Raw genomic sequence first — 23190 nt, 5'->3', positions numbered from 1 at the left:
CGTCCGCCCTTGGGAAAAAATTCTCCCTCAATTCACTCACAATGGAACTTTCAAATTCCCAACTGTGTAGACTTTGGCCCACCATTCACCACAATACTTCTGCAGCTACCGATCTGCTCAGTCTTCACCATCATATTTGATGCCCTTGTCCCCAGTTAAACCCTTACTTTTTCCCACTCTAGTTGTTGCCCTTGCCCCCATCTTTGCTCTCTTAAGGACTTAGGACTTTGGATGCATCATTTCTTCACAGATAGAGAATTGAAGAGCCAGCTGAATTGTGGTCAGGAAACTGTAGTTTTTTGTTTATGGCCATATGAGCTAAGATAACTGAATGTGCTTTCTTATCGGTGTTTTCCTTGTGAAGCGATGCTGTTACGGGGAATGTTGATGGTGGGGGTTGGGGACAGCTTTTGTAGCTGCAGTAAATGGATTGTATACAGGTCAATTTTAGCAATAATTGTTTATTTTCATTCTGTTATTGAGCACTAAATATTATTGATATGGGTGAAGTATAAATCAGTTAGAATATTGTGTAACAAATGCATCTATTGCACATATAAACATGGTCATTCATTTAGTATTCACAATACTGTAAATGCTCACTTTGACATCCAAATAAGTTGAGTACAACAACAGAATGTGAGAAGTTGAAAATGGGCAATTGTGCTGATAATTATAATTCTGCACTTTTTCACTTCTCCAACGCAGATGTTGGGGGGCTAGATTTTCATAATCAGTTATTGAAAAATCTAGTTTTTAATCTAAATTTTAACTCTTAACTGTTTGGTATGTCTGCATTTTTTTAACTCCATATTCTCTAGTCATACTGTAAATGTATAATTCAAGTAAACCGCAAGGATCCCACTTTTTTTATACAAATCTAAATAAAATCAAAACTATTATTTAGCAGCTAGTTTTAAAAATTATGGATGTGAATACATTCAATGTTGTTTTCCCATGACTGCAGATGGCACTGTAGCTATAGCATGTTATTTTCCTATTGAATTAGGCTGCTTAACAATTCATCAAGTTTGATCTTATATTTGGACTGTGATGTTGTACAGTTTTCTCTGTCAGCACACTTAATATGGTCAATAAAATAAAAATGAAGGATAACCGCCTTTGGCAATTAAAACTTTTTCCACTTTACTTTTAGTGATCAGCACCAAATCGCTGTATGATATAATTCAGCTGCAAGTAGAACTGCCTACACAGATTTCTGATTGTTGTTTCAACTGTAATGCAGAACATCACCTTTTTATGGAAATTGAGAATGGTGTGTGTTATATATTGTAAGTGAACCTGATGCGTAAACATTCAGCAACAGATTTGAAAGTTGATTATGCTGGTCAGATTCACAAGTGATTATAAATGACACAAATATACTACAGCTGGCAGCTAACTACACAGTTTGTATTTCTTTTTTCCCCTGTTCATGCAAATCTTTTCCCCTTCTCTCCTGAGGTCCTGTTCTATCAGACTGATAGTTACTTCCTTGGAGAGATTTGGTATAATTTGCCCTGGAGTTGCATAGCATTTAGTGTTGGTTGCCATATTCATGGTGTTACTTGATATTAATTACTTCTTGGCACCAAGAGGTATAAAGGGGACCTCAGCGATCATGAATAAGCTATAGCATTTTGTGTAGTATTTAAAGCCTTTGGCAGATGTACTGAAGGGCATACTGTTTGTCCGCAGCACACTTGGGCACTCTCTGACCTCCCTATACTGAGTGTAAAAGTCTAATGGTTGCTGTCAAATCCTATCTTGAGGTCAGACAATGGTCAAGTAAAGCAGGATGCTAAACTATCTAAGAGCACATTACTCCCAATCCAGCATTCTGGGGCAGAATTGTTTGCAATTACCCAAGTGTAGTTTACTCACTTTTTCCAGCTGCAATCTACTGAGGTTCCTCTAAGACAGTTTCTGAAGCCTTTGGTGGTTGAAAAGAATTGAGAGTGTCATTTGTTTGTCTCTTCTACACAGTACAAGAAGGTTGTACCTCAACATTTTTTTAAAGGGTTACATGCCTGATTTATTCTGGTTGGATACACCTAGTAGGCAAAGTATACTTTCATTCAAAGAATAATAATCTAAAATACCTAAGGTATTCTACTTTTTTCTACTTTTCTTCTTCATTTAAGTCCCCTCATTTCATGTGCCAGTCCCCAACTAAAAGGGTATATCAGCAAAAGGTTTTTCGGGCTTTTGTTTGTAGCCGGTGAAACTCCCATTAAGAAATACATGAGGGTGGCACAGTTTTACTTGCCTTCCACTTGGTGCCTTCCCCAGTGATGCAACTGAGGTAGGGAACTTCCTGTGTGAAAGCTCCCATTGCATGAATATTTTTGTATTGCAGAGAAATTCTGAAAGAAAAGCTGAAAAAGTTCCAAATGAACCTTCTCTTTATGAATGGATGCATTTGATCTACATTGTGGCATTTACTGTTGTATACGCTGAAGTCAATACTGGCCAGGCTTGGTTGCAATCTTGAGTTCACATTGGAAAACTTTCAGTAATGGGTTTTCTGCAGATATCCTAATTACTCTAGATATACAAGAATTTGTGTTTATTTTTAAATGGAAACATGTAAGTGAAGCACTAAGAGCCATTAACCAGGGCACTACCAAAGTTGGAATGACTTGGATAGAAAACAAAATATGTAGAAGTAAGTTGAGACCAAATTTGGGTTTTTTAAAGGTTTGTAGACTATAGCAGAAAGAAAAACTGAGATGAGGAGTTTCACAGTTTTGAGGCTCTGGGAAAGAGTAAGTTAGAAGGAAATAATGCAGAGATTTGAGCATAGTGACTGTACAGGGAGGATGAACATGTAGAGTAGTGGATTATGAGAAATAAAAGAGGAAAGGTTAGAGAGGCTATAACAACAACAACTTGGATTTATATAGCGCTTTTAACATAGTAAAACACCCCAAGGCACATCACAGGACCAAGGCACATCACAGGACCATTGTCAAACAAAATTTGACACCAAGCCACATAAGGAGATATTAGGGCAGATGAGTAGGTTTTAAGGGGCGTCTTAAAGCAGGAAAGTGAGGTAGAGAGGTTTAGTGAGGGAATTCCAGAGATTAAGGCCTTGGCAGCTGAAAGCATAGCCGCTAATGGTGGGGCGATTAAAATTGTGGATGCTCGAGGGCAGAATTGGAGAGCGCACATATCTCGGAGGGTTGTAGGGCTCCAAGACCTCTCCACTGTTGTCCAGCTGGGTGGGACTGCACATGCCTGGTTCCAATCTTATCTATCTAATCGTAGCCAGAGAATCACCTGCAATGGCTTCTCTTCCTGCTCCCGCATCGTTACCTCTGGTGTCCCCCAAGGATCTATCCTTGGCCCCCTCCTATTTCTCATCTACATGGTGCCCCTTGGCGACATCATTCGAAAACACAGCGTGTTTCCACATGTATGCTGATGACACCCAGCTCTACCTCACCACCACTTCTCTCGACCCCTCCAAGGTCTCTAACTTGTCAGACTGCTTGTCCGACATCCAGTTCTGAATGAGCAGAAATTTTATCCAATTAAATATCGGGAAGACCGAAGCCATTGTTTTTGTTTTCGTTATCGCCACAACTTCGTTCCCTAACCACTGACTCCATCCCTCTCCCTAACATCTGTCTGAGACTGAACCACTGTTTGCAATCTTGGCATCATATTTGACCCTGAAATGAGCTTCCGACTACATATCTGCAGCACAATGAAGACTGCCTATTTCCACCTCTAACATCACCCGTCTCGGCCCTTGCCTCAGCTCATCTGCTGGTGAAACCCTCAACCATGCCTTTGTTACCTCTAGACTTGACTATTCCAATGCGCTCCTGGCTGACCTCCCACGTTCCACCATATGTAAACGTGAGGTCATCCAAAATGCGGCTGCCCGTGTCCTAACTTGCACCACGTCCTGTTCACCCATCACCCCTGTGCTCACTGGCCTACGTTGGCTCCCGGTTAGGCAATGCCTCGATTTCAAAATTTTCATCCTTGTTTTCAAATCTCTCTATGGCCTTGCCCCTCCCTATCTCTGTAATCTCCTCCAGCCCCACAACCCCCCCGAGATATCTGCACTCCTCTAGACACAAAAGGCATTGACGAGTATGGGGAGAGAGCGGGAATATGGTATTGAGATAGAGAATCAGCCATGATCATATTGAATGGCGGAGCAGGCTTGAAGGGCCGAATGGCCTACTCCTGCTCCTATTTTTCTATGTTTCTAATTCTGCCTTCTTGAGCATCCCTGATTATAATTGCTCAACCATTCGTGGTCATGCTTCTGTTGCCGAGGCCCTAAGCTCTGGAATTCCCTGCCTAAACCTCTCTGCCTCTCTAACTCTCTTTCCTCCTTTAAGACGCTCCTTAAAACCTATCTCTTTGATCTGCCCTAATTTCTCCTTATGTGGCTCGGTGTCAAAAATGTTATCTTATAATACTCCTGTAAAGCGCCTTGGGACATTTTACTACGTTAAAGGCACTATATAAATACAAGTAGTTGTTGTTGGAAGAGATTACAGAGATAGGAGAAACGAGGCCATGGAGGGATTTGAAAACAAGGATGGTGATATTAAAATTGAGGCTTTGTCAGACCGGGAGCCAGTGAAGGTCAGTGAGCACAGGCAATGGGTGAACAAGATTTGGAGCGAATTAGAACACGGGCAGCAGAGTTTTGGATGACCTTCAGTTTACGGAGGATAGAAAGTGGGAGGTCAGCCAGGGATGTGTTGTAATAATCAAGTCTAGAAGTAACAAAGGCATGGATGAGGGTTTCAGCAGCAGATGAGCTGAGGCAGGGGCGGAGTCGGGCGATGTTACAAGTTAGAAATAGGCGATCTTGGTGATTGCACAGATATGTGGTCGGAAACTCATCTCGGGTTCACATATGACACCAAGGTTGTGAACAGTCTGGTTCAGCTCAGACAGTTGCCAGGGAAAGGGATGGAGTCGGTGGCTAGGGAATGGAGTTTGTGGCGGTGACCGAAGACAGTGGTTTCAGTCTTCCCAATACTTGGAGGAAATTTCTGTTCATCCAGTGCTGGAGCAGTCTGACAATTTAGAAACACAGGAGGGGTCGAGAGAGATGGTGGTGTGGTAGAGCTTGGTGTTGTCAGCGTACATGTGGAACCTGAGGTTGTGTTTTCGGATGATGTCGCCAAGGGGCAGCATGTTGGTGAGAAATAGGAGGGGGCCAAGGATTGATCCTTGGGGGACACCAGAGGTTGCGGTAGTAATATATTCTATCAATAAAATAAAGACAAAACAGGTTGAGAAAATTGCAGTGTATACTTTTAAGAAAATGTGTGTAGAATTTTTCTGGCTCTTTGACAAACATTGCTTACTGTACACAGCACCAAAACTGTATACAGGAAACTTTTTTTTTATCCAGCACCGACAGGACCGGCGTGGTGCCGGTTTATCAAAATGTCCGGATTACAGAGAGGTATAGTAAAAGGTACGAGAGCCCCGTACACGGCCACAGATCCAGGCGTCCCTGTTGCATAGCAACAGGTGCAGGAACCCTGGCCACAGATCCAGGCGTCCCTGTTGCATAGCAACAGGTGCAGGAACCCCGGTTACATGGCCACAGATCCAGGAACGGCCACTAATATGAAGTAAAACTTACCTGAACCTACTCCTGAATTTTGCCGGTTAATAGAGATTTCCGTTTATTTAGGTGCCGGTAAATCGAGAGTTTCCTGTACTTGAAATTTTGTTTTAGCATCTAGGGGCATATTATAGCACTATTATTAAAACATTACAGTTTTAAAACTTCAAATGAACTAATTGCAAAATATTTTTTAAATCATATGGTTATGTGCTTTTTAAAATTCTGTTTCATAAAATCATAGAAATTACAGCATATGATGAGGTTGTGTGTGCCTCTGCCAGTCCTTTGGAGCTCCCCAATGGTTCAACAAGTGTATGTAATGAATGGCTGAGCCATGCAAACCAGGAAATTGCCAGGTTTAATTCGTAATCTGTGCTGAATCTATCTAAAGTTGTAGTAGATTTGCTAAAATTAGTTTCAACACTCATAAATGAAGGCGCACAAACTAGCTAGGCTTCCCACTCCTGATCACTAGCCAGTGATTGCTGCTGTAAGTGGATGTTTAGTGAGGAAAGGATCAGGCTCTGCTGTGATGCCTCTTTCTACTTAATAGTTTGCAGACCCTCACTTGTCAGTGATTATAGTTGAATGTTAGTCACTTGGGTGTGTACTGGAAGGTAACTGGAGAGGTGGAACTGTACCCAGCAAGGAGTCCACACCTTCAAGAGGGAAAGGGAGAAAGTTAGAAAGTTAAAGAAGGAAAGAAAATGGTCCTTATGAAAGTTATTTCCCCTTTCTTTTTAGGCCTATTTGCATTTTGCACAATTTTATAGCCCATGCAGTGGGCTGACAGGTTGGCAGCCTGCTCCAAGGTCTGTGCCAATGATGGTGTTGAACCAGCCACTAGGCGGTGTATGAGAGCAGTCCTAGATGTTTGCTGATTTCAGTCAGTGTGGCCTCCCCTTAAGTAACATCCCCATGTGGTGGGTTCATGCCTGCAATCCCCATGTCACGACTTTATGAAAACACATTGGAGCATCAGCGAGTTGCACCACCATGCTTCATAATAAAATTCACTTCTTGAAATAAAGATCAACGTTTGTTCTACTTTTTCATTATTTTCTTTAATTTCACTGCACATAAAGAGTTGGTCAGTTGTGTGGGTTGGACAACAGCAGATGAGTTGTATTCGTCCAGTGATGATCACCAGATCCTGAAGTGGAATTTGTTAACGAATGAAACAGTACAGGTAGTAAGGCTAGCTGAAGAAATCTATCCCATAGATCTGCACTGGTTCCCCAAGACTGCAGGGGGCAAGAAGCAGATGCAAGCAGAAATATTTGTGCTCACCAGTACTGATGGTAAGTGTTGTTTTAATGTGTATAATATGCTTGCTTGACTTATGACAAAAATTAATTTTGAGATTTAATTCGCTGTGAAAAATCCTATTCTGCTTAATTTATTTGATTATGGACAACAAATAATGCATCCTGGGTAAAGAATGTCAAAGGTCTGGTTTTAGTATAGTGTATTATGTTTCTTTTCACTTTTTTTTACTCACTTAATGCTCATCAAGATGAGGGATGTTGATGCTGGGGAATTAAACATTTTCCATTTTGAATACCCAGTGTTGGCATCAAGCACACTTCGAAGTCAAGCACAAAATGGTTAGATGCAGATTACAACCCCCTCTATTCTGTGCAGTGTGCCTCAGCCCTACCCTCAGAAAAGCAGCGTCTATTAAACCAGTTTAACATTTTTCTATTTTCTACACAACCGTATACTTGTGCAGTTGAGATTGTCAGTTGGTGCCAGTGTTTTACTATGAGTCCATGGCCACTAACGACTGGATTGAGACTGCTTAAACTCTGATCGTAAAAGGCTCTCGTGACCAGGAGATTTTACAATTTTGTCAGCCTGGGCCTAATTCAATAGCATGCACGTTCCTAACCTACTGTTTCCTCCCCCCCAGTTTACTCGGGATGTTACTTGAAATTGACATTTCTGCAAATTAACTGCTGGAAAATGTAACTGAAATGTTTTTTGAGTAATTTACTGCAAAATAATTCTGGTAGACTTTTCCCCTAAAAGAAACTATTGTGTATAGTGAAACCTTGTTATTGTCACTTTTTTATAGAGCCTGGCAAATTGAAAGTGAAGATAAGTAACAACGATTCATTGTAGATAGCACCAGGGCCAGTAATTTGAGGAAATATTTTAAGTATCTATAGGGTGAAGGTGTTGGATTATGTATTGTTATTCTGAGCCTAGACAATAGGAATTATTGACTCTTGAATGCCACAGATATTTTTAGTTAATGTGAAACAAATGTGTTGACATTTCCTGAAATAGTCTACTTTTAAATTCAAAACATAAAAGATAAAATATAATTTATTAACATGCTTTCGTGAAAAAACTTTACACAATTTGGCACTGTCATACTGCCATGGCTATGCATGATCCTTTTTATAACTTGTCATGCAATCATAGGATGTTCTGTTTAATCCAGTTTGTATACCCTTCACAAGGTATTCACTGAAGTAAATTAACAATTCTGACTTCTTATTTATGAAAGCTACTAGCTTATTCAAAATAAGTAGCTTCATATGTTATTGTGAACTTAAAAACATTAAGCTATGCAATTATTAATTTAATAATACTTAAATGATGAAATACAAGTCTAATGTTTAGAATGTCAGTATTCCACAGAGCTGAAAATGGCTGCTGCTGCTAGAATCAAAATGGCCACTGTGATGAAATATTCCATTCATCACTGCCTGTGACTGTGGTTGGTTTCAGGTTTCCCCTCACCATTGTATTGCCTGTGACTGTGGTTGGTTTCAGGTTTCTCCTCACCATTGTATTGTATATTGGAATGTATGGAATGTGTTGTGTGTAGGGCTCCGCCCATACCTGGCCTCTATGTAAGCCAGCTCAGTCTGGCCTCATATCCAGTACTGCAGAGCTCCAGATGGAAGATACCTCTCTCCACTGCGTGTTATCTTCTAAGTTAATAAAAGCCTTGTTTTGTTCCGCTAACATCGAGTCTCGGGATTATTGAGGCACATCAATTTTATGAACTTATTTTGCAACACAATGGATCAACTCCTGAAACCCGAACGTTTGGATTTGGATCAGCATGCTCCGGATGCATCAGCACGCTTCGGACACTGGTTTATGTGTATGGAATTCTTCCTGGACAATTCCGCAGCCGTCAAAGACGCTACGGACGCTGCGAGTATGAAACTCGGAATTCTGCGGAATTGGGTAAGCCACCGGGTTTACCCCCTCATCCAAGACGCCGACACGTACCTGGCCGCCTGCGACATCTTAAAGGCGCATTACCAGCAGCCTACGAATGAGGTGTATGCTAGGCATCTGCTCGCCACTCGCGCACAGCGACCTGGGGAATCGGTGGAGGAGTTCCTAGGCACCCTGAAAATGCTTGGCAAAGACTGCAAGTGCCGAGATGTAAAAGCCGCAGTGTACACCGACGAGCTTGTTCGCGATGCCTTTATCACAGGCCTCGGCTCCACTTACATCCGGCAAAGACTGCTGGAAAAAACGGGATTGGACCTGAAACAGGCTGCGGACACCGTGCGATCCCTGGATGTGGCCCAGAGAAACTCGGACGCCTACTCTTCAGCCCGCGCCGTCCACGCCGCCACGTGTGCACCAAGGGCGCCGCCATCTTGGAAGGCATCTTCCCCGCCCGGCAGCCCGACACCGTCGGGGCCCCGCTCTCCCCCCAGAAGCCCTACGACAGCCGCGACGCGTCGGGGACCCAACTGCTACTTCTGCGGGCAGCCAAAGCACACCAGAAACCTGTGCCCGGCGAAAGGCACCACCTGCTTTAAGTGTGGTAAGAAGGGGCACTTCGGGAAGGTGTGCAGAGGGAACCCCGCCGGAAAACCAAAACCCGCCACCGCCGCGTGTGCGCCGTGGGAGCGGCCATCTTGGACGCCATCTTGCCCGACCTCGTGGGGTCCGCCATCTTGTGAGCAGACAGTGTGGACGCCATCTTGTCTCGATCAGGGCCCTACAGTGGCATCGGTCACAGTGGACCAGACCAGGCCCCACCCGCTATCCAAATCAATGGTGGACATCGAGGTAAACGGGTGCCGGGTTAAATGTTTAATTGACAGCGGAAGCACGGAGAGTTTTATCCACCCTGAACTGGCACAACAACTCTCCCTAAAGGTGGTCCCTACTCGGGGTACCATCTCTATGGCTGATAAAACCCAGACATCGACCATTCTGGGTTACTGCACGGTACAATTGTCCGTTAACGGGACGGTATACGATAATTTTAAAGTATTAATCATGAAGAATCTATGCGCGAGCGTGATCTTGGGCCTGGATTTCCAGTGCAACCACCAAAGCATCACGCTCAAGTACGGTGGGTCCCAGCCGCCCCTCACAGTGTGCGGCCTGGCTACCCTGAAGGTAAAGCCGCCTTCGCTATTCGCGAACCTTACCCCTAACTGCCGGCCAATAGCGACCAAAAGCAGGAGGTACAGCTGGGAGGACAGGCGGTTTATCGCGACCGAGGTAGACAGGCTCCTGAAAGAGCGCATTATTGAATGCAGCAATAGCCCGTGGCGCGCCCAAGTGGTGGTGGTAAGGGGTAGCGAGAAGAAACGGATGGTGATCGACTATAGCCAAACGATCAACAGGTACACCCAACTAGACGCCTACCCGCTACCCCGCATATCAGAAATGGTGAACCAAATCGCCCAATACCGGGTGTTCTCCACCATCGACCTCAAGTCAGCGTACCACCAGCTCCCTATCAGACCAGAGGACCGCCCGTACACCGCCTTCGAGGCGAACGGACGCCTCTACCAATTCCTCAGAGTCCCCTTTGGGGTGACGAATGGGGTCTCGGTCTTCCAGAGGGAGATGGATCGCATGGTCGATGACCACCACTTGCAGGCAACCTTCCCCTACCTCGACAACGTCACCATCTGCGGTCACAACCAGCAGGATCACGACTCGAACCTCGAGAGGTTCCTGAAAACCGCACAAAAACTCAACCTCACCGACAACGAGGACAAGTGCGTTTTCAACACCACGCGCCTCTGCATACTAGGCAGCGTGGTGGAGAATGGGGAAATCGGACCAGACCCCGACCGATTGCGCCCCCTACGGGAGCTGCCCCTGCCCAACACTCCCAAAGCCCTGCAAAGGTGCCTGGGGTTATTTTCTTATTATTCCCAATGGGTCCCCAACTACTCCGACAAAGCCCGCCCCCTCTTGAAAGCATCCTCTCTTCCGCTCTCTGCTGAGGCCCACGCCGCCTTCAAAAGCATTAAGCAGGATATTGAGCGGGCCACGCTACAGGCAGTGGACGAGAACACTCCATTTCAAGTGGAAAGTGATGCGTCTGACTTTGCCTTGGCGGCCACCCTCAACCAGGCGGGGCGGCCCGTAGCTTTCTTCTCGAGGACCCTCCAAGGGCCCGAGATCAGACACTCCTCCGTGGAAAAGGAGGCCCAAGCCATCGTGGAGGCAGTGCGCCACTGGCGCCACTACCTAGCCGGCAAACGCTTCACCCTACTTACCGACCAGCGGTCGGTAGCGTTTATGTTCAATAATAAACAGAGGGGGAAGATCAAAAATGATAAGATTCTTAGGTGGCGGATCGAGCTCTCCACCTTCGAGTATGACATCATTTACCGGCCAGGGGCCCTTAACGAATCCCCAGATGCCCTCTCACGAGGGATGTGTGCCAGCGCCACCGGGGATCGGCTACAGACCCTCCACAACGACCTCTGCCACCCAGGGGTCACGCGGCTGTTCCACTTCATAAAGTCCCGCAACTTACCCTACTCGATTGAGGAAGTTCGGTCTCTGACCAGGAACTGCCGCACTTGCGCTGAGTGCAAGCCTCGGTTCTACCACCCTGATAGAGCCCACTTAATCAAAGCTACACGGCCCTTTGAGCGGCTCAGCTTAGATTTCAAGGGCCCCCTCCCGTCCGTCGACCGCAATGTTTACTTCCTGAACATTGTGGACGAATACTCCCAGTTCCCATTCGCCTTCCCCTGCCCAGACATGACCAGCGCCACGATCATTAAATGCCTCAACAGCCTGTTCTGCCTGTTCGGTATGCCGAGCTACATCCACACGGATAGGGGGGCGTCCTTCATGAGTAAAGAGCTACGCCAGCACATGCTGTCCAGGGGTATCGCCACGAGCCGTACCACCAGCTACAACCCCCGGGGTAACGGTCAAGTGGAGCGAGAGAACGGGACAGTATGGAAAGCAGTCACTCTAGCTCTAAGGACCAAGGGCCTCCCTATCTCCCGCTGGCAGGAAGTCCTCTCAGATGTGCTCCATTCGATACGGTCGCTATTGTGTACTGCCACTAATGCCACGCCTCATGAACGAATGTTTAGCTTTCCCCGGAAATCCACCTCCGGCGTATCCATGCCGTCATGGCTCTCCACCCCAGGTCCGGTATTCGTGCGAAGGCATGTGAGGGGCCATAAGACGGACCCTCTCGTGGAGCCAGTGCACCTACTCCACGCCAACCCCCAATACGCGTATGTCCGGCACGCTGACAGAAGGGAGGACACCGTGTCAATAAAAGACGTCTCCCCAGCCGGTAATGACAACAACCACGGCAATAGCAGCAACAACGACCACAGCAACTCTTACCCACCCACTACTCTTTCATCACCCCCGGAAGAACATCGACCAACGGCACCCCCACCAACTACCCCTTCAACAACCCTGGCGGCACCCCCGGCAGAGACCCAGGAGGCCACCAGGGACACCCAGCCGACACCCGCGACACCACAACAGCCACGTCGGTCGCAGAGGACTACCAAACCCCCGAACAGACTAAATCTATAGAAGGGGTGAATGTGATGAAATATTCCATTCATCACTGCCTGTGACTCTGGTTGGTTTCAGGTTTCCCCTCACCATTGTATTGCCTGTGACTGTGGTTGGTTTCAGGTTTCTCCTCACCATTGTATTGTATAATGGAATGTGTTGTGTGTAGGGCTCCGCCCATACCTGGCCTCTATGTAAGCCAGCTCAGCCTGGCCTCATATCCAGTACTGCAGAGCTCCAGATGGAAGATACCTCTCTCCACTGCGTGTTATCTTCTAAGTTAATAAAAGCCTTGTTTTGTTCCGCTAACATCGAGTCTCGGGATTATTGAGGCACATCAGCCACAAATGCCACTACCTCATTCAAGATGATCGTTAGGCTACTGTCAGTGAGCTAGTTAAATCTTTTAACTATGTGACACCTGCTCTATTTTTACGTGCGCTAGATGTGCTGTAAGAACGATACACCAAGGTATTGGGCAAATGCCTTCTGGATTTCTGCAAATTTCAAACAACTGCATACAGTTTTTCTTGGTACAATTTTACTTTAGTTGAACAATGTACAAAAAAAACAATTGAGGTAGTAGGTAATTATCTTCAACAGCTTCCTTTGTTACTAATGTGGAAGTACTAAATATTATTTGAGACTAAAGTCAGAAAAGGGAGAAACAAACTGGATAAAACAGAACATCCTATGATTGCATGACAAGTTATAAAAAGGATCATGCATAGCCATGGCAGTATGACGGTGCCAAATTGTGTAAAGTTTTTCGTGAAAGCATGTTAATAAATTATAATTTATTCTGATTGCACTTTCTTGTCTTTTTAGCTAGTTTGACCATCAATTTTAGAACACCACCTAAATGTTTTGATAAGGTCTGTTATTCTGTATCCAAGGAATTGCCAAAAATTTCAATACCATTAACTCCTTGATAGTGCCTTTAACATTGTAAATGTCCCAAGGCGCATCACAGTGGTGAAAAAACAGGTGGCAAGAAATTGCAGCAGAATTAGGGAAGATGACTCAAAGTATGGTCAAATTGGTAAGTTTTAAGGAGGCTCCAGATTGAGGGAAAGAGAAGTAGCAAGGTGGAAGGGTATAGAGAGAGATTGGTTGTGGGAATAAAGTGGCTGAAAATTAGAGCAGGAGTGAAGGGAGAGGGGATGCCAAGGCAGCCAGCATCAGAAGAGCAGAGGCCACATGCTGGCACATTGTACTGGAGCAATTCGCAGAACTACGGAGTAACAAAGCCATGGAAGGATATATGAAACTACTAATGTCTAATTTTCCTTAAATACATTGTTTGTATGGATAAACATTCTTACTGACTATATAACCAATTATCAACTTTTTTTATAGAAGTAATACGATAGAAAATATGTGCATCAAGTATTCAAAAGGTTGATGAGTAACATTATTATGTTAAAGGCAAATTTCATTTGGTCTCAAAGACTGGACGAGTGGAGAAAAGTGTAGAAGCACACCGTGGAGCTGTGCTGGCAGGGAGATGGAATTATGAGGGAACTGCTTTGGTAACAGGTAAGTGAAATATTATAAAACTAATATTTGTAAAAGGCAGATCATGTTTGACTAATCTAATTGAATTTTTGGATGAAGTAACGGAGGATTGATGAAGGGAATACAATGGATGTTGTCTACATGGATTTTAGGAAGGCGTTTGACAAAGTACCACATAGAAGGCTGGTTAACAAAATTGAGGCTCATGGAATAGGTGGGTCAGTGGCAGCTTATGGACAGAAAACAGCGAGTTGTGGTAAATGGCTGTTTTTCAGACTGGAGGATGGTAGACAGTGGTGTTCCCCAAGGGCCAGTGCTGGGGCCACTGCTTTTTTTGATATATATAAATGACCTGGATATTGGAATACAAAGTAGAATTTCTAAATTTGCCGATGACCCCAAACTTGGGGGTGTGGCAAACTGAGGATGATACCAATCGACTGCAACAGGACATAGAAAGGCTAGCAGAATGGGCGGACAAGTGGCAGCTGGAATTTAATAGAGAAGTGTGAGGTGATGCATTTTGGCAGAAGGAACAGGGAGAAGCAATATACACTTAATGGCACAGTTTTAAAGAGAGTGCAGGGACAGAGGGACCTGGGAGTTAATGTGCATAGGTCCCTGAAGGTGGCAGGACATAATGGCCCAGAAATTCGGGTCGGGGGCTTCCCGCGGGTGCAAGCCCCCGATCTGCACTTACCTTGCGCGCCGGCTGTTGAGCTGTGGGCCCCTGTGGAATTCCGATCCGGGGCCTGGTCCAACTGCCGGCGCGCAGTGCTTGCGTATCCCAGGGGCGCAGTTAGTTCGATGCATCCCCTGGGATCACGTGGGCCATGGGGAGCCAATCGGAGCATGGAATGCTTCATTCATAAGATTGACAGGAAGAGCTGTCAAGACTTATAAATACTACAGCCCCAAAACAGCACTAAATCTTCAAATAATTTTTTTTTTTTAAATCACATTTTTTAAATAAACTATAAATTACATGAAATAACTATTAAACAATTTAAATTTTTGAAAAATATAATTTTATTTTCTAACGGGGCTAAAAATAAACTTACCTTGCTTTAAAGTATTTAAAAATAATAAACCTGTGGGAAAAAATGTTTTAATTTGAATTAATTCACCACTTACCTTGTAAAAAGCAGGCCTTACGCCTGCTTTTTACATGTCTAACTTCTGGAGACTTACCCTCCCGGGAAAACCTGCAAAACAAACCGAAGTTCGATGCGCACGTGCAGCCTCTCCCGCGCACATGTTCGACCTCTGAACCCCTTCGTTCAGGGGATCGGTAGTGCCGGTTTCCCGCGCATGCGCAGTGCATGCAGGAAACCGACACTTCCATTGGGCTTACGGGTGAGTACCCCGTGCGTACTCACCCGTGGAGACCCGAATTTCTGGGCCATTGAGAGAGTGGTTAGCAAAGCATATGGGACCTTGGGTTTCATAAATAGATGTATTGAGTACAAAAGTAGAGAAGTTATGCTGAATCTTTATAAAGCGCTGGTTAGGCCACAAGTATTGCGTCCAATTGTGGTCACCACACTTTAGGAAGGATGTGAAGGCCCTTGAGAGGGTGCAGAGGAGATTTACCAGAATAGTTTCGGAGATGGAGGATCTTGGCTACAAGGACAGGTTGGTTTTCATTAGAGCAAAGGAGGTTGAGGGGTGATTTGATAGGGGTGTACAAGATTATGAAGGGTTTGGATAGGCTAGACGGGAAAAGGCTGTTCCTACTAGTTGATGGTACAAGGACTAGGGGACACACATTTAAGATTTTGAGCAAGAGATACAGGGGGGATGTGAGGAAAATCTTTTTTAGGCAGCGAGTGGTGAGGACCTGGAACTCGCTGCCGACGAAAGTGGTGGAAGCGGAGACACTCAATGTTTTCAAAGGGAGACTGAATAGGCACTTAAGGGAAATAAACTTGCAGGGTTACGGGGATGGAGCGGGGGAATGGGACTGACTGGTTTGCTCTACAGAGAGCTGACACGGACTCGATGGGCCGAATGGCCTCCTTCTATGCCGTTATGACTGACGATTATAATCTATTTGTGCTTTTTCCCCAAGGAAGCATATTCAATCAGTGCTATCATCCTTCATTCTACATCCTCCACACATTGTAGGAGTATATTTTAGCTTGATAGTTTATGAGGAAAGCTTGATATGTTGTGGGGAAATTATGTGCTGAGCATGCTAGGAAAATGCTGCCATGATGGCTCAAATAAGCAATGCCTCACATGCTCTGCTCCCACGTAATATAAAGTCCCAGAGCTTGCAATATTTCACTAATTCATTTTTCCACAACCAATAGTTTTTTTTCTTCTTGAAATGAAAACAGAAAATGCTGGAAACACTCAGCAGGTCAGGCAGCATCTGTGGAGAGAGAAACAGTTAATGGGGTAGATATTAACCACCCCACCCCCCACAGACGGGCAGGAGAGGGCCGGGGGTAGTTGAGAATTAAAAATCGGGGAATGTGTCCCCTACCCATCGTGTACATGCCTGCCACCTTTTTTACGGCGGTGGGTAGCGAGACGTGTTTGTGTCCCATCTTGGGGAATAAAGGACACTTCATCATTATAATATTTAAATCAGGTTCCCACTGTGCAGTTGTAAGCCTGATTTAAATTTAGTAGCTGCGGGCTGGGTTTCCCAGGGCTTGAGAATCCCAGCAGCGAATAGAGACTGGAGCAGCCAGCTCCAGCAGGTAACCTTGTGGGTCAGGAGCAGCAGGAGCGCTCCTCCCGGAGTCTCGAGCAAACCACCTGCTGATCGTTGCCTCCCCTTGCTGCCGCAATCGGCTGACCCGCCCACTCCAACTCTTTCCCCCCCCCCCCCCCCGCAACCAAATCCCGATTTCTCCCGATTGCGGGGTTTCCAAAGAGCTTAAAATGTGGGCAAAAAAGTCCTATAAATATTATACTAACCTGTCATTTTCAGAAAGAAAAGATGTGCCACTTAGATTGGATATACAAATGCATTTTCATGGGACAAAGTTAAGAGTATAAGGTAGTTCCTTTATATTTCAAGATGCAATAGTTCCATATGTATCCATACTTGTACAGTATGGTCATGGAGGCCTGCCAGTAAAACTGTATGGCTGCTACTTAATATAACCAATTCCTTGAAACCCTTGAGGTTCCATTCCATTCGCACAGCAGGGGGCTTAGCTAAGGCAGATGCATGGGAGCCCCCTTCTCCCACATAAAAGGGTTGGCTGGTTCCACTGAACCCGAGAGAATATCTAGAGCAAAAACCTGAAATTTTAAGTCTGTTTGTCTTCTGACTGGTTTGTAGTATTCTGAAATCCTTACAGGAAGAACTGTGAAAGCCAGTAAAAGATTATTTGACAATTTTAGGTCTCATGGCAGCAGCCATTTTTATAGTTCCCAATGCCTGACTTTTTATGTAACTACTTTAGCTCAACTTGCTTACACAATGAACCCTAATAGACCCTCCTTTTCTAGCCAATGCAACTCGACCAGGTTTTGGTCTTGGACCTCCTTTAATGGTTACAGAAGGACAGTGCACTAAAAGGTTATCTTTTACCACAACCTTCCTCTGTAGTTAATATTGGTAACAGATATGCTCCTGACAGGATGACTGACTCAAGAGTAACTGGCACATCAATCGATTGGAAGTAAGGCAAGCCTAGGAATACTTCCAGACCATACAGAAATTAAACAGAACTTCACTTGCCAGTAGAAAATCAAGGTCTATGTTTATTTTAAATTTGCACATAATGGAATAGTATTTGTACTCTTACAGTTGGTGAAGATGGACAAATTAAGATTTGGTCCAAAACTGGAATGCTGCGATCTACTATGGTGCAACAAGGTATGGTTTTGAATTACATTTTGGGTACGTACTTTGGCTTTTTTGGTAGTGGTAGTGTAATAGTTTCTGAAGTAACACCAAATTGGGTACAACAGTCTTTATTTCAAGCACAGGCGAGTCTTAATACATTTCAGTATTTAAGCATTTACAGAGAAGTACCTCTACAACTAAAAGCTGCGTCATCTGTGTTCTTACCCCTTTCGGTAACGTGACCCTGAACCATCAAAACTGTCGTACTTCGCCCCTTCCAGTTTTGTTTTCCCTCATCAGGCAGTGTGAATGCTGTCTGCGTTCTGACTGGCCTGCTTTATCAAGTTAACTTTTGTTTCCTTTTGGCATATCAGAAGAACATGAGATGTCTCACTCACAACCCAGATGTTTCATGTGATCAGAGTGCCATCTGTTTACCAGTTCTGCTTTTTCCCATTGTTTCAGGTAATCACAGATACGAGCACTTCTTTATCTGATGATCTCCTGATGTAATTATGCAAGTTCCAATTGTCTTTGTTAATGTATCAGCAGTTGTTTTTAGGTTTAAACTAGGTGTATTTGACTACATAAGGCATGATGGTAAAGTAGGCAGCAAAAATTTCAATTTGTAAATTCTTACAGCAGAACAACATATGGTTTGAGAATGTTAGTTGAAACATCAAAAAAAATAAGACTTGCATTTATATAGCACCTTTCACAACCACCGAGCATCCCAAAGCACTTTACAGCCAATGAAGTACTTTTTGAAGTGTAGTCACTGTTGTAATGTAGGAAACACGGCAGCCAATTTGCGCACAGCAAGCTCCCACAAACAGCAATGTGATAATGACCAGTTCATCTATTTTAGTGATGTTGATTGAGGGATAAATATTGGCCGGGACACCAGGGATAACTCCCGCTCTTCAAAATCGTGCCATGGGATCTTTTACGTCCACCTGGGAGAGCAGATAAGGCCTTGGTTTAATACCTCATCTGAAAGACGGCACCTTCGACAGTGACTGTACTGGAGTGTCAGCCTAGATTTTTTTTGTGCTCCAGTCTCGAGTGGGTCAAAGGCAGTGTTGCACATTCCAGTAATTAATTATATAGAACATTATTTTGGAATTGTGGAGATTGTATTTTTTTCTGCAGTTTTATTTGAAGATAGCCATTATTATACAACAATAAATGACTCATGAAGTGATGACATAGCCCCTGAATGACAACTTTTAAAACTATCTAGCTACTATTGCTGATACTTATAAAGAGTTTTTGAACATTTATCAAAATACAAGTCATAAGGAAGGTTTACAAATCCAGTGACAAGGCACTGAGATAGTAAGTCATAGGAATCTAGGAAGGAACTTAGGAACAGGAGTAGGCCATTCAGCCCCTTGAGCCTGTTCTGTTTAATTAGATTATGGCTGAGCTATATTTAAACTCCATTTATCACAGTAGCAGAGAACCATGCCTTAAGGCTGTTTAGTAGAAACAATTTAATTCCAGATTGTGTGCAGAATAATATATATAAATGTAGAGTAACTATTCATTAGGAAGTCCTTTTTTTATTATTCTGTTCAAAAATAAACTGTCCAAGAACTACTGGACTCTGAGTTGGGGAAGAGGCTAATTACTAGACCATGATTTAAACATAAGAACATGGAGCAGGAGTAGGCCACATGGCCCCTCGAGCAATAAGATCATGGCTGATCTTCAACCTGAACTCCACTTTCCCGCCCGATCTCCATACTGTATCTCTTGATTCCCCTAAAGTCCAAAACTCTATCCAGCTCAGCTTTGAATATACTCAATGGTTCAACATCCACAGCCCTTTTAGGTTCGAAAATTCCAAAGATTCACAACCCTCTGAGTGAAGAAATTCCTCCTCATCTCAGTCTTAAATGGACGACCCCCTTATCCTGAGACTATGTCCCCTAGTTCTCGACTCCCTAACCAGGGGAAACAACATCTCCGCATCTACCCTGTCAATCCCCCTCAGAATCTTATATGTTTCAATGAGATCTCCTCTCACTCTTCTAAACTCCAGAGAGTATAGGCCCAATTTACTCAATGGGCCTGAATTTGCAGTCGGAGGCTTCCTGCAGGCGAATGCCTCCAAACTGCAAGAAAAGTACGAACCTACCTGATGGTCCCGGAGGTTCGTAGACTCGTGCTCCTGGGCCTCTATGCGTACGCATGCATAAAGGCCCACGTATCCCAGGGGCGCATGTGGTTTGCATGCGCCTCTGGCCTGGCCCACGTGATCCCAATCAGAAAGGGGGATCCCCATTATGCTTATGGGGAATCCATTTACGTACAGAACTCCCATAAGCATGAAAAGAAATCCCCTAAAAAACACAAGTACACACCAGCTAAATAAAAATAAATCAGTACATGTTCAAAATGAATTAAAATACAATTTAATTAAACATTTAAAACAAAAATTTAATTTTTTGAAAAATGAATTTAAATGTTTTAAAGGGGCTAAAAATAACCTATAAATAATTTTAAAGTTTTTTTATGTTTAAATAATTAAAAATTATTTTAATTTATTTAAACTCTTACACTGGTAAAAGAAGGTCCTATGTTTGCTTTTACCAGGTGTAAGAGTTTCACGGGCATTCGCCAGGCAGTAGTTGGGTAACTCTCCACCAGCGAATGTCCATTTCCCAGGGCTGCGGTGGATCTATCAAGCTGAAACTTGACAGATCGCACGTTCCGGGTTTTCATGCATGTGCAGCACATGCAGAAACCCAGAACTTGCGGAGCACGGTGTGTACGCGGTCATAGGCCCTGGAAAATCCGGGCCAATCTCTCCTCATAGGACAACCCCCTCATCCTAGAATTTCCCACATGTTAAGTTAACAAGCTCAATTGTGTCCTCATGCAGAGGACAATAATTTCCTCAGACGAGGTGAAGACAAATTGGAGGGAGAGCCGCCTGGGCAGGTCTTGTACAGCTGGCAGAGTGGTATTGGGGACAAAGCCACTTTCTTGGCTTGAGATACTGCATGGCGAGGAAACGAACAATAAAGAGAATTTATAAAAAAGTACCTGAAGAATGAATTCTGATGAATCTTCAAAGAATAGTGCAATATGCAGTCCCAGTTAACCAACTGCTGCCTACTTTATTTAATAAAGGAGAGGGAATACATCAATTGGTCCCAAGAATGATAGCTGTGAACAATTTATGTTATAGCACTGGTGAGGTGCCAATCCACCAGCAGTTCAAGATGGCTTTCACCAGTACTAGGTTCAGCAGCTGGAGAATGGATTGTTCTGAGTAAGGCAAGATATGCTAGAACATAAGCACCGCTTGCTGCAAGCCTGCAGACTGGGATCGACAGGAAAATAGTTCCATAACAGTATTACAAATTCTTGCTTATGGCATATACCTCTAGAGTCTGCACAAAACACCTGTTGAATTAAAATATTTTGTAAGGTTGAGTTGGTGATTTTTTTTAAAAGCACATTTTATTTAGGTTTCTATTCAATAAAAAAAAAGTCAGCGGAATATATAAGCAGATGTAGACAATTATAGGTCCAATTTCTGATCTGTGCTGCGTTAGGTGACCTTTGCTGGGTAGCAATTAGGTTGTTACAATTGATTTCAACGCCCCGTGGCTGTGGAAAGGAAGAATCAACCACGGTGTCCTCTCCTCATTCCTGTCCAGTAGCTCCTGCAGAAAAATGCATGTATTAATGTCGGGTGAAGACAGGGTCAAGCTCATTAATGATGGCCTTTTAATTTGGTCTTCAGTGGAACTTATTCATCAATAACTTGCACTGGTATAACACTCTATAGTGTAGTGAAACATCCCAAGGTGCTTTAAAGGGGGAGGGAAATTGATTCCAAGCAGTAATTAGAACATTTAGTGAGGTAACCAAAGGCATAGCTAAAGAGGTAGATTTTGAAGAGGCTTTTGAAGGTGGTGAGAGATGTAGCAGAACCAAAAATTTTAGGAAGAGAATTTCAGAGTGCAGCGTGAGATGCCAGCAATTATGCGAGGAGTACAATAGACTAGAGTCAGAGAAGCAGAAGGTATAGGTTTGCAATGGAAGGCTGGAGGAATTTACCATGAAGTGAAGCTATGGGAAAAGTTGTAAACGAGGAGAAGGATTTTAAAATCTATGTACTGGAGGTTGGGAAGCTGGTGAAGGTCGTCAAGAACAAGCTTGTTATGAAACAGTGTATCCTTCGGCTCACTGTGAGTAATGACTGGGCATCTGCTAGTATATACAGGTAGACTACCCTTTATCCGGACTTCCGAAAACCGAAACCCTCTAAAAACCAAAGGTTTTTTCGGTCAGCGTAAGTCGTGCGCACGACATGACCAGAGTGGCGCACGACTTACAGGCCTAGCCGGATAAGGGATAGTGTAGCATTTTTCCGCACTTCTGAAAACCGAAATCTTTATCCGCACATCCGAAACCAGAAAACCTCTGAAAGCCGTAAGTGGAGCAAAGCATGACTTCTGAAAACCGAAATGCGCACGACCACGACCCCCGCCGACCCCCACCCCCGACCCCCCGGCCGAACCCGACCCCCCCCGCCGTACCCCACCCCCGCCGAACCCCACCCAATTTCGGATAAGAGATAGTGTACCATCCTTTATCCACACATCCGAAACCAGAAAACCTCTTGATATACCTATCAATTCGTCCAATAAAAGGCGACGAGTTAGGAACGTAACTAAAGGTTTTTATTGACTAAATAACAGAGCCCACCCTCGTGGGTGATCGGGTCCAACAAGGAGGAATACCAGCCAGTCGACTACCTTTATACCTGGGCAGGTAGGTGGAGCCATGGGCGGAGTCGGAGGTGGTCAGCCCAGGTATAACAGCGCGACAAGAGGCGACCTCGTATAGTGATACAACAGTGAGAACAGTGATAACAATACAACAGTGATAACTATAGTGTAACGATAGTGAACGATAAAAGTGGTTTACCACACCTCTGAAAGCCGAAAGTGGCGCAAAGCATGACCCGACGCTGCCGATGCTTGACCCACGTGGGTGTTATGCTGCTCTGTGTGATATTTGCAGCTCTCTTAGATATTTGCAGCTCTCTTAGATATTTGCAGCTCTCTTAGATATTTGCTGGCTTTTAACAATTTGTGAAAATGCTAAAAAGAGCTGCAGATACCCCAATGGGTAACAGTGAGAAGCAGAGAAGGAAGCATCGCTCATTATCGATATCGCAGAAAGTGGAGTTATTGCAGAAGCTTGATCGTGGTGTGTCTGTGCGACATCTTACTGAAGAATATGGTGTGAGAAGTACCACCGTATATGACTTAAAGAAACAGAAAGACAAGTTGTTGAAATTTTACACTGACAGTGATGACCATAAACTAATGAAAATTAGGAAAACATTGCATAGGGCAAAAAATGAAGATCTTGACCGTGTGCTGATTGAGTGGATTCGACAACGCAGAGGTGAACGTGTGCCACTGACTGGTTT

General features: G+C 44.2%; 1 protein-coding gene across 3 annotated transcripts in view; it reads left to right on the top strand.

Annotated features, from left to right (window-relative positions):
• The first annotated feature begins 6667 nt into the window (after positions 1 to 6667).
• The window catches only part of ift80 (intraflagellar transport 80 homolog (Chlamydomonas)), a 165322-nt gene continuing 148799 nt past the window's right edge, over positions 6668 to 23190 (top strand). For 2 of the 3 annotated variants that reach the window (XM_085990416.1, XM_085990417.1), the window contains exons 1-3: positions 6785 to 6918; positions 13829 to 13939; positions 17691 to 17759. In XM_085990416.1, the coding sequence (XP_085846542.1) occupies positions 6882 to 6918; positions 13829 to 13939; positions 17691 to 17759 (217 nt within the window). In that variant the 5' untranslated portion in view covers positions 6785 to 6881. Of the gene's footprint in view, positions 6919 to 13828; positions 13940 to 17690; positions 17760 to 23190 lie in introns of all 3 variants that reach the window. The other variant, XM_085990418.1, reaches the window with a different exon arrangement.

The sequence above is a fragment of the Somniosus microcephalus genome, chromosome 6 (genome assembly GCF_052327205.1).
Source record: "Somniosus microcephalus isolate GS21.2 chromosome 6, FLI_Smic_1.0, whole genome shotgun sequence".
NCBI lineage: Eukaryota > Metazoa > Chordata > Chondrichthyes > Squaliformes > Somniosidae > Somniosus > Somniosus microcephalus.
This window is presented reverse-complemented; position numbering and strand designations above follow the sequence as displayed.